Consider the following 13,690-nt stretch of genomic DNA (forward strand, 5'->3'; position numbering starts at 1 on the left):
CTGGGAAAGGCTAGGCAGGGGTCCTCAAACTTTTTAAAGTGGGGGCCAGATCACGGTCCCTCAGAGAGCTGGAGGGCCGGACTATATGAACTACTAATTCCTACTGTAACACCTCAGCTGCGCTCACTGCCCAAAAAACCTGGCGGGCCGGATCAGACTCCTCTGCGGGCCGCATGTGGCCCGCGGGCCGTAGTTTGAAGACCCCTGGGCTAGAGTTTTCATCCAAGGCAGACAATTAACAGGCTAATGCACAAACCCTGCAAGAAGCCAGAAAAGAGCTTTTTTTTTAAAAAAAAAAAAAAAAAAAAAAAAAAAAAAGTATAAAACACTTTTGCAGAGAGAACAGAGTCCCGGGGCCCCACAGGCACTGCCAGTGGATTTTAGCAGGAGCAGACACCCCGGGAAACAGTGAAATGGGGGAACCCCAATCAACCTGAGAAGTCAACCCACGTCCCTGCTTCCAGAAGCCACTCGGACCCCTGACCCACTCCTGTGGCACCCCGAGTCACTGGGTTTCCTAGTCCAGCTTTTTCGGCCAATCAAACCACCCATGCGTTTAAGTGACCACAGTGAAACTTTAAAATGAGTTGTCTAAGACCAACAATGTAAGAACTATGACAGGGCAGAGACACATGGGATGTCACTAACCAAAGGCTGCCTCTTGTGTATTCTTTTTCCTTCGGACAATCAATTATTAAAAAGAAAAAAGGAAAAAAAAAAGAAATTATTTTAGAGGTACACACATACGCACATATATTTTTTTCTCCCTGATATTCAAAATCCTTTATGCACTAGGCATGCCCAGTTCTGCTGAACCCTTTAAACAAAAGAAGAAAAAGAAAAGGAGCCACAAACATGTGCTAGTATACATTTCTGCTACGGGCTGACCCGCTCCGAGGACTTGGCCTCTGACCTTTCACATGGCCATTCCCAACAGAAGGCCAGAACCGGACCCAACCCAGAAGTCCAAAGGGCGAGACGTCCCGAATGTCACAGATCCAGGAGAGCAGCATGTCAGAGCAGCATGTCACTACACAGATGGAGAGATCTTTCTTGAGATTCTTCATAGCTTCTGACCTCTCTCACTGTTGTCGACAGTTGCTTTCAATCGCCATGTTTCGACCCCGTGCCCCTTGGCAAGGCAAAAGGAGGAAGAAGGAGCAACATTTTAAAGTGGCATCCAGAAGGCGGGAGAGACAGTTCTCCCGCGGTGACATTCTGAGCAGGCGTTCGACACAGTGGAATGTGCCCGAGTTTCATAAATAACGTTTCTGCTTTCAACACCTCGGACAAGAGGGCTTCCAGATCCTTCCCACCGGGGTGCAGCTAACCAACTTTCCACAGGATGCCAGCACGCCGGAAAACAGGTTTTACCTAAAAGAAGAAGAAGAGTGAGTCAGTGCCTTCCTGCAGAGCCCCAGACCCATTCTGACTCCTCCCTTCACAGTCTCCATCCTGTAGTCTCACTCCCCAACCACAGGGCCTTTGCACGCGCTGCTGTCTGCAAGGCGAGCTGCATTCCTCCAAGTAAGTCCTCCCCTTCCCTCTGATCCCAGCTCAGGACGGACCCCCTAGCCCACAACCTCTTTTCTCTTTGTATCCCTCCTTCCTAGTACTTCTAGAGCTGTTTATGCCAGAGCTCAGCAAAAGATATAAATGCTGGTTTTTCTTTTCTTTTTTTTTTTTTTTAACAAATCTAGATTCTTAGGCAGCACTATAAACTGCTTGTGTATGTAGGCAAGAACTGAATAAGTCAGACTCAGTAGTAAATTTCATTGCCACACAGACTTCCTGTTTGCATAGGCTCGCTCCTTACAGACATAAAGCTCAAATAGTTTTAAGATGTGCAGTACCATAGCTGAGAACTGCCCCCCAAGTGCCAATATTGCTTTTTAAACAACATTGCCCAGAAGGTAAGGGAGGGTGGGGGTAAGGGGGTAAGGCATATAGGCCTAACCAAGTGGTCGGGAAACTGTGGCTCACAAGCCACATGTGGCTCTTTGGCCCCTTGAGTGTGGCTCTTCCACAAAATACCACAGCCTGGGCAAGTCTATGTTGAAGAAGTGGCATTAGAAGAAGTTTTAAAAAATTGGCTCTCCAAAGAAATTTCAGTCGTTATCCTGTTGGTATTTGGCTCTGTTGACTAATGAATCAAACCGTGACCTCCTGGTTCATAGGTTGATGCTCAAACACTGGGCCACACCAACTGAGCTTAATTAGCCTTTTTAAGTACAGAATCTCATTTAAGTTGGAATCTCATTTTTATAGGTCCCCCTACCACCAGCAGCACTCTGGCCCTGCACTTTGGAGGCCTTAGCTCATGGAGTATACCATCCCAGGGATGGGAGCCTAAAAAGAAGGCTGCTGCAGCCTCGCCTGCCTGCCCTTCTCTCCATTTCCTGCCTGGCTGAGTCTCGAGATAGCATCAGGACTACACACATATAATAGCAAGAGCCAGGCACCGCCTGACCGGCCTGGCATCAAAAACATGACTTCCCTCTCCGCACTCACTCATGAAATCACCCAAGGTTACGATCCAGCCACATCCGATTTAAATGTACCATTTCCCAGAGAGAGAGAGATGAGAGCTGTGAACAGATGATCACAAACAAGGATGCTCTCAAAAAACACTAAACTGAGCATAAAACTGCCCCTTTAGCCGGAACCGGTTTGGCTCAGTGGTAGAGCGTCGGTCTGTGGACTGAAGAGTCCCGGGTTCGATTCCAGTCGGGGGCATGTACCTTGGTTGCGGGCACATCCCCGGTGGGGGGGGGTGCAGGAGGCAGTGGTCGGTGTTTCTCTCTCATCGACGTTTCTGGCTCTCTCTCTCTCTCTCCCTTCCTCTCTGTAAAAAATCAATAAAATATATATATTTTTTTAAAAAAAAAAACTGCCCCTGAAACACATGTTTTTTCAAACACATTGCCCTGGAAAGTTGTTCGTGATGTGCCTGCTGTTCAGATGAAAGATGTTCCAGAACAGCGTATGTCAGATGGTCCTATTTCTATAGAAAAGAAAATTCCACGTATGTACTCACACACACTCTAGTGGTTGTTACAAAGCAGTGAGATTACAGGTAATTTTATTTCCCCTTTTTCTTATCTGGAATAGCTATACCACAGACTACACCTGTGATAAGGAAAGCCTCTAAAGCAGTCTCTCTTTTTTTTATTGATTTTTTACAGAGAGAAAGGGCGAGAGATAGAGAGCTAGAAACGTCGATGAGAGAGAAACATCCATCAGCTGCCTCTTGCACACCCCCCACTGGGGATGTGCCCGCAACCAAGGTTGACTGGAATCGAACCCGGGACCTTTTATTCCGCAGACCGACGCTCTAAATGGTCAGTTGTCTTTGAGCCCGAGGACGAGAGCAGTCTTGTGTCTAAGTGGTTCCCTTCAAGTTCACTGACATCTGGATATTCCTTCAACCATGAACAGCACAGACTTCTAACGCAGCGGTCGGCAAACTCATGAGTCCACAGAGCCAAATGTCAACAGTACAACGATTGACATGTCTTTGGAGAGCCACATTTTTTAAACGTAAACTTCTTCTAACGCCACTTCTTCAACATAGACTCGCCCAGGCCGTGGTGTTTTGTGGAAGAGCCACACGCAAGGGGCCAAAGAGCCGGATGTGGCTCGTGAGCCGCAGTTTGCCGACCACTGTTCAAATGTGAACTCGAAGTCCACTTCTTCCCAATATACCAGGGAGGCACCAGCCATGATAAGGAAAGCCTGTGGGAGGTAGCTAAAGTAGATAAAGTGACAGAATAAACATTCCAGGAAAGACTGAGAATGAAATGACTAAACATTCAACAGAAGTTATGGGGAAAAGAACAGAACACACCCAAAGAAAGCTTAAGGAAGAGAAGCAGAAACCAACTGAAAATGGCAATACGTTCAAGAGGATCCAAGAAGCTGAAGTTTGTTCTTCGGATAAAATGAAACTTCCAGCCGAAACCGGTTTGGCTCAGTGGTAGAAAAAAAAAAAATCAACAAAATATATTTTTTTTAAAAAACACAACATTATGCTAAATGAAATAAGCCAGGCAGAGAAAGATAAACATCACATGATCTCACTCATTTGTGGAATATAATAAACAGCATAGACTGATAAATAAGAACAGACCCAGAGCCGAAACCGGTGTGGCTCAGTGGATGGAGCGTCGGCTTGGGGACTGAAGGGTCCCGGGTTCGATTCCGGTCAAGGGCATGTACCTTGGTTGCGGGCATATTGGTTGCGGGCATATCCCCAGTCGGGGGTGTGCAGGAGGCAGCTGATCGATGACTCTCTCTCATCGATGTTTCTAACTCTCTATCTCTCTCCTTTCCTCTCTGTACAAAATCAATAAAATGTATTAAAAAAGAACAGACCCAGAGACTGAGTAACATTGATCAGAACCTCAAAGATGAACCCTCTCACTGTTGTGTCATCCCCATCCCCCTCCTCACCCCCACCACCCCCCCACCCCGCACCTGTACTTGATGTCAAATACTGTGGAGTCTTCGTCCTCGTCATCCTCTTCGTTCAGCGGGGCCATTTCCACACGCTCGGCCGGGGTGGTGATGATGTCATACTTTCGGGTCTTCTTCAGCCTCTTCCCGGACCTGGGAGAGAGGGGCGTCGCTGAGGACCCCGCCATCCCCGGAGGCTAGCCACGCACGGTCCCCCGCCTGGGTCCTGGGACCTGGAGGATAGATACCCCGGCTCCTGCACTGTCAGTGAAACTTGAGGTCCTTATACCCACAGGACAGAGATGATGATAGTTGCCCTGATCACTGAAAAAAACCGAGAACCAAGGGGAATAATAGGAAATCCATGATGCACAAAAGACCAAAATGTTCAGTGAAGCCGAAACAGGTTTGGCTCAGTGGATAGAGCGTTGGCCTGCGGACTGAAGGGTCCCGGGTTCAATTCCGGTCAAGGGCATGGACCTTGGTTGCGGGCACATCCCCAGTAGGGGGTGTGCAAGAGGCAGCTGATCGATGGTTCTATCTCATCAATGTTTCTAACTCTCTAGCTCTCTCCTTTCCTCTCTGTAAAAAAATCAATAAAATATATTTTTTTTAAATTAATAAATAAATAATAAAATATATTTATATTGATTTCAGAGAGGAAGGGAGAGGGAGAAAGAGAGAAATAACCAATGATGAGAGAGAATCGCTGATCGGCTGCCTCCTGCACGCCCCCTACTGGGGATCGAGCCCGCAACCCGTGCATGTGCCCTTTTCCAGAATCGAACCCGGGACCCTTCAGTCCGCAGGCTGACGCTCTATCCACTGAGCCACACCAGCCTGCCTCTCAAGCATAGTCGATATGGCCCCTTGCCACCACTGTCCTCCCCTGGAACAAGGTCTCATTGCCCCAGGAGGCCTCAACAAAGGGGTGGCAGCTGGCGGTTTGCAGTGAGTGTCCTCACTGCCTTCCCAGGAACGGGCCAGGCCAGCGAGATTCTAGAGGAGACAAAGGGTCCCTCGGCCGGAGCCAAAACACACATTTCCAACAGGTCAGGGGAGAAGCTCAGCATTCTTTCATTCTGAAACGCGATCCTCATGCCAGGGGGCTGTTTACTCAGAGGCCCGCTCCGCAGCTGGTGAGCAGCAGGTTCCCAGGGCCCGCTGGCAGGCGCCGTCCACGCGGACAGAGGGACAGAGGCGGGGGGAGCGGCGCTCAGCTGGCCAGCCGGGGGCGGGGGGAGAGAGGCCTTCCTTCCTAGCCCTCCCCGCAGAGAGACACAAAACCAAACAGGCCCATCAGGGTGGTGACTGCCAAGTTCAGTCTGGGGGTGCGGGGGTCAGATCCACAGAGACGGGGGTTCAGATCTCGGCTCTGCAATTCCCTTGTCTCGGTTCCTCTGAGCAAGTCACTCACCCTGACCTCTATCCAACATGGCTCCGGCCACGCCTCCCTGAACACAGGTGTCTGTCTGTGACCTTCTAGATGCCCCCAGCAGCGTCATCACCCCTCTTCTCCCCCTGTCCTGAGCTGCCCCTCCCCACCATACTGGGGCCCCTCTGCTCCAGCACCAGCATCCACTCAAGCAAAATGACTCCCACAAACCCTCAGGGCCCCATAAGCACAGAAACCAGTGAAGCAGCCAAAACCAGTTTGGCTCAGTGGATAGAGCATCAGCCTGCAGACTGAAAGATCCCAGGTTCGATTCCGGTCAAGGGCATGTACCTTGGTCTTGGGCATATCCCCAGTAAGGGGTGTGCAGGAGGCAGCTGATTGATGTTTCTCTCTCATCGATGTTTCTAACTCTCTATCCCTCCTTCTTCCTCTCTATAAAAAAATCAATAAAATATATTAAAAAGAAGAAGAAGAAGAAGAAGAAGAAGAAGAAGAAGAAGAAGAAGAAGAAGAACGAGGAGGAGGAGGAGGAGGAGGAGGAGGAGGAGGAGGAGGAGGAGGAGGAGGAGGAGGAGGAAGAAGAAAGAAAGAAAGAAAGAAAGAAAGAAAGAAAGAAAGAAAGAAAGAAAGAAAGGAAAGAAACCAGTGGAGCAGGTCTGGTGTGGCATAAACATTAGGACAAACACGGTGACGGTGGCCATCTGGCAGCCAACTCCCTGTCCTGGAGGCCAGGAGATACCAAGGGCGGAGCTCACAAACCCAGCTTCCGCACCTGACTGTCACATGGGGCAGAGAGAGAAGGCCCAGTGTTTCCAAATATTTCCACTTGTCAAGAAAAGCAGGAGACTCCCCATGTTTAAGTGTTCTCAGCTACCTGTTAAAATCGCTGTGCAGCCGAAATCGGTTTGGCTCAGTGGATAGAGCCTTGGCCTGCGGACTGAAAGGTCCCGGGTTCGATTCTGGTCAAGGGCACGTACCTTGGTTGCGGGCACATCCCCAGTAGGGGGTGTGCAAGAGGCAGCTGATTGATGATGTACCATGCATACACGTACATTCACATACGTAATTTATTTAAACAAACATGCGGTTTATAACCTGTTCCATTCAACAATATATAGTATTGTAGCAACACCATCATTTTTAACAGCCATATATAATAGTATTCCCATGTAAGGATTACCAGGATTTCTTTAACCAATGCCCAATTGCTGCAAACGTAGGTCTATTTAAACCTTTGGCCATCAAACACAACTGCTCTGAATCCCATTGCCCATGTATCCTTGCTTCCTCTCCTAATTAATAAATTAACAAAGATGCCCTAACCAGATTGGCTCAGTGGACAGAGCGCCGGCCTGCGGGATCAAGGGTCTCAGGTTCGATTCCAGTCAAGGGCATGTACCTTGGTTGCAGGCACATCCCCAGTAGGGGGTGTGCAGGAGACAGCTAAATCGATGTTTCTCTCTCATCGATGTTTCTAACTTTCTATCCCTCTCCCTTTCTCTCTGTAAAAAAAAAAAAAAAAAAAAAAAAAAAAAAAAATATATATATATATATATATATATATATATATATATATCAATAAAATCTATATATATTTAAAAATAATAATATTATAAAATAAATTAGCAAAGACTCTGTATCACAGTGAAAAATGTGTGCGCCTTAGGAATGGAATTGCTTGGTTAATGGTTCCCCCCCTCTCCCCCCCGCAATACACATTCTTTGCTTCTAATTTTAACAGTTTCCTCGGATCCACATTTTTCCTGTTGTCTGGCAAAGTGGCTCCTTCAGGGAAAACAGACAAACGGGCCGGGACTGCCACTTTATACGCAAAAACTCTACGCCCTTCCTCCCTTATCTGCATCCTTACGAAAAGGAAGGGCCCACCGTTCAAACACATTCCTACCTCCCAGGTTCCCGTCACCAGCCCCGCAGCTAGTTAGCAAGGACATTCTGAGAAGCATCGGCAAATGTAAACCCCTTAGAAGGTCAACACTCATTTGCTAAAAATATCTTTATGGGATGGCAGCTTGTGCCTGGAGCCACAGTAGGTGTCAGAGAGACAAACGATGAAGGCCCAGGCCTGCCCTTGGAGCCCTCGGCCTCCTGTGACCCTCCTGACTCCACGGGAAACTCCGATTCCCAGTGTGCACTGGGGGTCACTGGTGGGCCCTGGCAGGGGAGGATCTCGCAGGAAGCAACGCAGGAGGGCAGACAGCGAGGAGCTGGCCAGGGGAACTCCAGGCAGAGGGGCAGAGTGGGGCAGGACACGCAGGCCTGAGGCCACAGGCCACCTCTGGAGAACCCCTAGTGAAATAAGACATTAAGAATATACATCGATGATGAAACCGGTTTGGCTCAGTGGTAGAGCGTCGGTCTGCGGACTGAAAGGTCCCAGGTTCGATTCCGGTCAAGGGCATGTACCTTGGTTGCGGGCACATCCCCGGTAGGGGATGTGCAAGAGGCAGCCGGTCGATGTTTCTCTCTTGTCAACGTTTCTAGCTCTCTATCACTCTCTCCTACTCTCTGTAAAGAATATACATCGATGAGAGAGAATCATCGATCAGCTGCCTCTTGCATACCCCCTACTGGGGATGTGCCCGCAACCAAGGTCCATGCCCTTGACCAGAATCAAACCTGCAACCTTTCAGTCCGCAGGCCGACGCTCTATCCACTGAGCCAAACTGGTTTCGGCAAGGAGATACAACTTTCTCTGTGCCAAGGAGCCCGTGGGGACTGGGTAGCATCCGGGCCCTTCCCAGCTGCCAATGCCATGGGTTCCTGTCTCCATCTTGTCCACCTGGGAGCTCACCCCAAGACTCCCTTCTCGGGAAGAGGAGGCAGGTCATGTCCATCACTGGCTTCTCTGTGGAGCCAAAAGCTCCTCCCCACACTCCGCACCCAAGCCAGCGAGGACCCATCCCCCGGCCAGGGCCTAAGCCCCTCTCCCTCCCAAGCTCCCGCTCGGGGCCCTCACATCTGGCCGCATGCTGCCTGCTTCTCTCTCCCGCTCGCTCCTGGGTAACGAGGAGCAGACTGGCAAAATAGTTCAGATGCCTTCTAGAAGAGTCCACCACCGCCATGCGGGCTCAGCGGCCCGTTTTCAGCTAAACATCTCCAACCTCCAGGCTCAGGGTTGCTCTAGGCATGGACGTTCACGCCACCTGAACCATCGGGGAATCAGGCTAAGGGGACATCGCCGGGTGCCAGGCCGGAGGGCAATGGAGACCCTGGGCTGTCTCTGAGTATGGGAGCTGGACGCTACGCCCAGCCACCCAGCCCAGCAGGAGAAGGGCTGTATATGGGCTGCACGAAGGCTAGGACTGGGGGAGGCCAGAAAAGGAAGCCAGGGCCCCCTGTGGACATCAGGAACACTGGGAAGAACCAGGGCGCAGGGCCTCATAGGCTGCGTGCGGTCTCGGCAGGTGTGAAGCAGAAACGGCCGGCCCAGGAGCGGAAACGCACAAGCCAGCACCGTGGAGTGTAGGAAAAGGAGCAGATGACAGAGAGGAGGCTCGGGAGGGCTGATGGCCTGCAAGATGCACTGGCTTCCGTTTGTTTGTTTGTTTGTTTGTTTGTTTTATATTTTATTGATTTTTTTTTTTTTTAGAGAGAGAGAGGGATAGAGAGAAACGTCGATGAGAGAGAATCATCGATCAGCTGCCTCTTGCAAACCCCTGCGCCCCCACTGGGGATGTGCCCACAACCAATGTACATGCCCTTGGCCGGAATCGAACCTGGGACCCTTCAGTCCGCAGGCCGACGCTCTATCCACTGAGCCAAACCGGTTTCGGCTGGCTTCTGTTTGTTAAGGGCCCGGCGTGCGATGCCCATGTGATGGCTGCAGGGAAGTTTGACAGCAGAGGCATGGGCAGTGGGAAGGCCAGGGTCCAGAGGGGGACAATCTAAGTCCCACAGGAGGGGACCAGCACAGTGAGAAACACGCCCAAAGCCAAGGCACAGGATGGAGGGGTGGATGGGGAGCATTTGGCCAGTTCCCCCTTCTCCATTTTCTTTTTTTTTAGTATATTTTATTGATTTTTTTTACAGATAGGAAGGGAGAGGGATAGAGAGGTAGAAACATCGATAAGAAAGAAACATCTATCAGCTGCCTCCTGCACACCCCCTACTGGGGAGGTGCCCGCAACCAAGGTCCATGCCCTTGACCGGAATCAAACCCATTACCTTTCAGTCCGCAGGCCGACGCTCTACCCACTGAGCCAAACCAGTTTTGGGTCCTCCATTTTCTCAGGTCACTGCCACGTAATCCTACAAGGAAACACCTTGACTCCAAGTCACACCACAACTGCAAACCTATCGTAACCCCCACCTCCGGGTCTGGTTTCTGCTCCTGCCGCTGAAAATGCTCCCGTCGGGAGAGTCAGCCCCTGGCTCCAGACCGCCAACAGCTGATCAAACAGCCAGCACGCAGTGTACACTCGGGAGGGGAGGGGCTGGCTGTGAGTAATGATACTCACACATACACACCCACATTACACACACACACACACACACACACACACGCATACACACACACACACACACTCACACACATCCACATTACACACACACACACATTATACACACACACACATACACACACTCACACACATCCACATTACACACACACACACACATTATACACACACACACACACACACACACCCCCACATCACACACACACACACTCACACACATCCACATTACACACACACACTCACACACATCCACATTATACACACACACACACATTACACACCCACATTACACACACACACACACACACACACACACAATAAAAGACACATTCGCTTCCTTTCCTTCAAAGACAGGGTTTCCCAGGCATTGGAGTGAAATACGCCCCTTTGCCTCCACTGCTGCCTTCTCCATCTCCCTACTCCAGGCACCTGGACCTCCTTCCCAACTCCCCAGATACTTTCTCCTTGAACTTGAGCAACCTACAAAAGCCTCCCCAAGATCCCTTATGCCCATGGAATCCGAACCAGCTCAGGCAGGTAGGAGCACAGCAGAGCTGTCCATATTCCCCCCTAACGGAAAGCACCGAGGCCGCCAGGAGTCACTAGGCATCCTTGGGGCACAAAGCGCACCCCCAACAGGCCTCCTGCAGACATCCCCATGTGCTAGATACTGTTCCCTTCAGCGACACAAGGAAGGCAAAGGAAAAAAGGCAGGTTGTGGGTGCGGGAGCCTCAGAGGAAGGACAGGACGGAAGATTGAAGTCAGACAGATCCAGGTGCGAATCCTACCTCCACCCCTGGCAGGAGAATGTATCCTCATCTGGGAAACGAATATAAAAATAAATTCCGGGTGAGGTTATCAAACACCGGAGCGCTGCCGAAACCAGTTTGGCTCAGTGGATGGAGCGTCAGCCTGCGGCCTGAGGGGTCCCAGGTTCGATTCCGGTCAAGGGCATGTACCTTGGTTGCAGGCACATCCCCGGTGGAGGGTGTGCAGGAGGCAGCTGGTCGATGTTTCTCTCTCATCGATGTTTCTAACTATCCCTCTCCCTTCCTCTCTGTTAAAAAATCAATTATATATATATATATATATATATATATATATATATATATGATTTAATTGATATTTTAAATCATATATATATATGATTTAAAAGATTTAATAGAAGATTTTACCCCAAAGCTACAGAATATATATTCTTCTCAAGTGCACATGAAACATTCCCAAAGATAGAACATATGTTAGAACACAAAATAGTCTTTACAAGTTCAAGAGGATTGAAATCATATCAAACCTTTTCTTTACCCTCACTGGTTTTGCTCAGTGGATAGAGAGCATTCGGTCTGTGGACTGAAGAGTCCCAGGTTTGATTTTAGCCAAAAGAACATGCCTGGGTTGCAGGGTCAATACCCTAGTAGGGGGATGTTCAGGAGGCAGCCTTATATATATATATATATTTTTAAAAAAATAAAATAAATAGCCGAAACCGGTGTGCCTCAGTGGATAGAGCATCAGCCTGCGGACTGGTAGGTCCTGGGTTCGATTCAGGTCTGGGGCATGTACCTTGGTTGCAGGCACATCCCCGGTGGGGGTGTGCAAGAGGCAGCTCATCGATGATTCTCTCTCGTGGATGTTTCTGTCTATCCCTCTCCCTTCCCCTCTGTATAAAAATCAATAAAATATATATATTAAAAAATAAACACAAAACCGGAGCGCTGTTGTCGGTGCTCTGCATTCACAGGGAGCTCAAGGGAAGTCAATATTTATGTTATATGCATATAGTGAAGACAGGAGATATTTCCTAAAATGTTACCAGGGCAACAGGCGCAGGGAGCGGGGTAGGAGCCCAGGGGGAGCCCAGCCCGCATTCAGAGCATCTGTGCGCGCAGGTGGCGCGGTCACGGTCACGGCCGGGGCAGGCGGTGCAGGGGGGACCCGCAAAGGGGGAGAAGGAGGAAAAGGGGGCGACGGGGACGCACCTGAAGACGCGCAGCAGCAGGCAGGCGATGAGGAAGGCGCTGAAGGCGCACGCCACGATCACGGCCGCCTTCAGCGTGGGCAGGTCGCGGAGCAGGCTGGAGAGGCGGGTCACCAGGGCGTCGCCGCTGCTGTTGGAGCTGCCGCCGCCGCCGGTCACCGTCGCCTCCGCAGCAGCCCCGGGGCGGGTGGCGTTCACAGACCGGGAGCCCGGAGGCTGATGCTGGGGCTGCGGCCCCGTGATCACCGGGGCGATTACCGGGGCGGCGGGCGCGGCCAGGAGGAGCGCGAGCAGCAGCGGCGGCAGCAGCAGCAGCAGGAGCTGCGCGGCGTGCATGGTGCGGGCGGGCGGGGCAGGGCTCCCGCACCCGCGCTGAGGCCTCTGCACCCTGCACCCTGCACGCTGCACCCGAGGCTCCCGCTGCCCAGGCGGCTGCGCGGGTGTTTGGCAGGAAACTGCGGCGCCCGGAAGAGCCCGCGCCGCCGCCGCCGCCAACACGTTGCACGGAGCCATTCGACGGGCCGCGGCCCCACGTGGGCGGGGCAGGCCACCAGCCGGGGTGCGGGGTGCGGGGTGCGCTCCGATGATCGCTCACCCGCGGCCCCAATAAGGACCTAGAACCCCTGGAAGAAGTAATCACGGCCAGGCTAACGTTTAATCCTACAGCCCCTTTAGGAGACACGGATTCCTATTGTTTTCTCATTGAGTAGCTCAGCGTTTTTCAACCGCTGTTCCGCGGCACACTGGTGTGCCGCGAGATGTTGCCTGGTGTGCCGTAGGTGCAGACAAGACAAGAATTTTATAATTTTTCACTATTTTGTTTACTTAATATTTCATAATAAAGTAATTATAAAATACTTTCTTTGTGTTTATTTTGATTCCTATTCAAGAGAATTACTTTATATATAGTAAATATAGGCACAGAGTTAAATTTTTTAACATTTTCTAATGGTGGTGTGCCTCGTGATTTTTTTCATGAAACAAGTGTGCCTTTGCCCAAAAAAGGTTGAAAAACACTGGAGTAGCTGATGTAGAACCCAGAGAGCCAGACTGAGAATCCGTATCTTCCCGTTTTCAATTGATTTTTTTTTTTTTTTTTTTTTACAGAGAGTAAGAGAGAGGGATAGAGAGTGAGAAACATCGATGAGAGAGAAACATCAATCAGCTGCCTCCTGCACACCCCTTACTGGGGATGTGCCCACAACCAAGGTCCATGCCCTTGACCGGAATCGAACCTGGGACCCTTCAGTCCACAGGCCGACGCTCTATCCACTGAGCCAAACCGGTTTCGGCCCGTTTTCCCTCTTTCTGTCAAAAGTTCTCTCTCTTGTGGCTTCAGGCATTTTGCACCTCTGCTCATGTACCCAGGAAGTGCTACCTAA

The 13,690-nt window shown here is 50.6% G+C and overlaps 1 protein-coding gene across 1 annotated transcript; it reads right to left on the reverse strand.

The window, feature by feature from the left end:
• Positions 1-297: 297 nt before the first annotated feature.
• On the reverse strand, positions 298-13,020 carry FAM174B (family with sequence similarity 174 member B). Its single transcript, XM_084869333.1, has 3 exons — positions 12,310-13,020; positions 4,477-4,608; positions 298-1,374 (listed from the first exon to the last, which is right to left on the reverse strand). The coding sequence occupies exons 1-3, from the start codon at positions 12,819-12,821 to the stop codon at positions 1,371-1,373; spliced, it is 648 nt and encodes a 215-aa protein (XP_084725459.1). The 5' UTR covers positions 12,822-13,020; the 3' UTR covers positions 298-1,370.
• Positions 13,021-13,690: the final 670 nt, after the last annotated feature.

This window comes from Pipistrellus hanaki (assembly GCF_964339955.1).
Source record: "Pipistrellus hanaki genome assembly, chromosome: 21".
Lineage (NCBI taxonomy): Eukaryota > Metazoa > Chordata > Mammalia > Chiroptera > Vespertilionidae > Pipistrellus > Pipistrellus hanaki.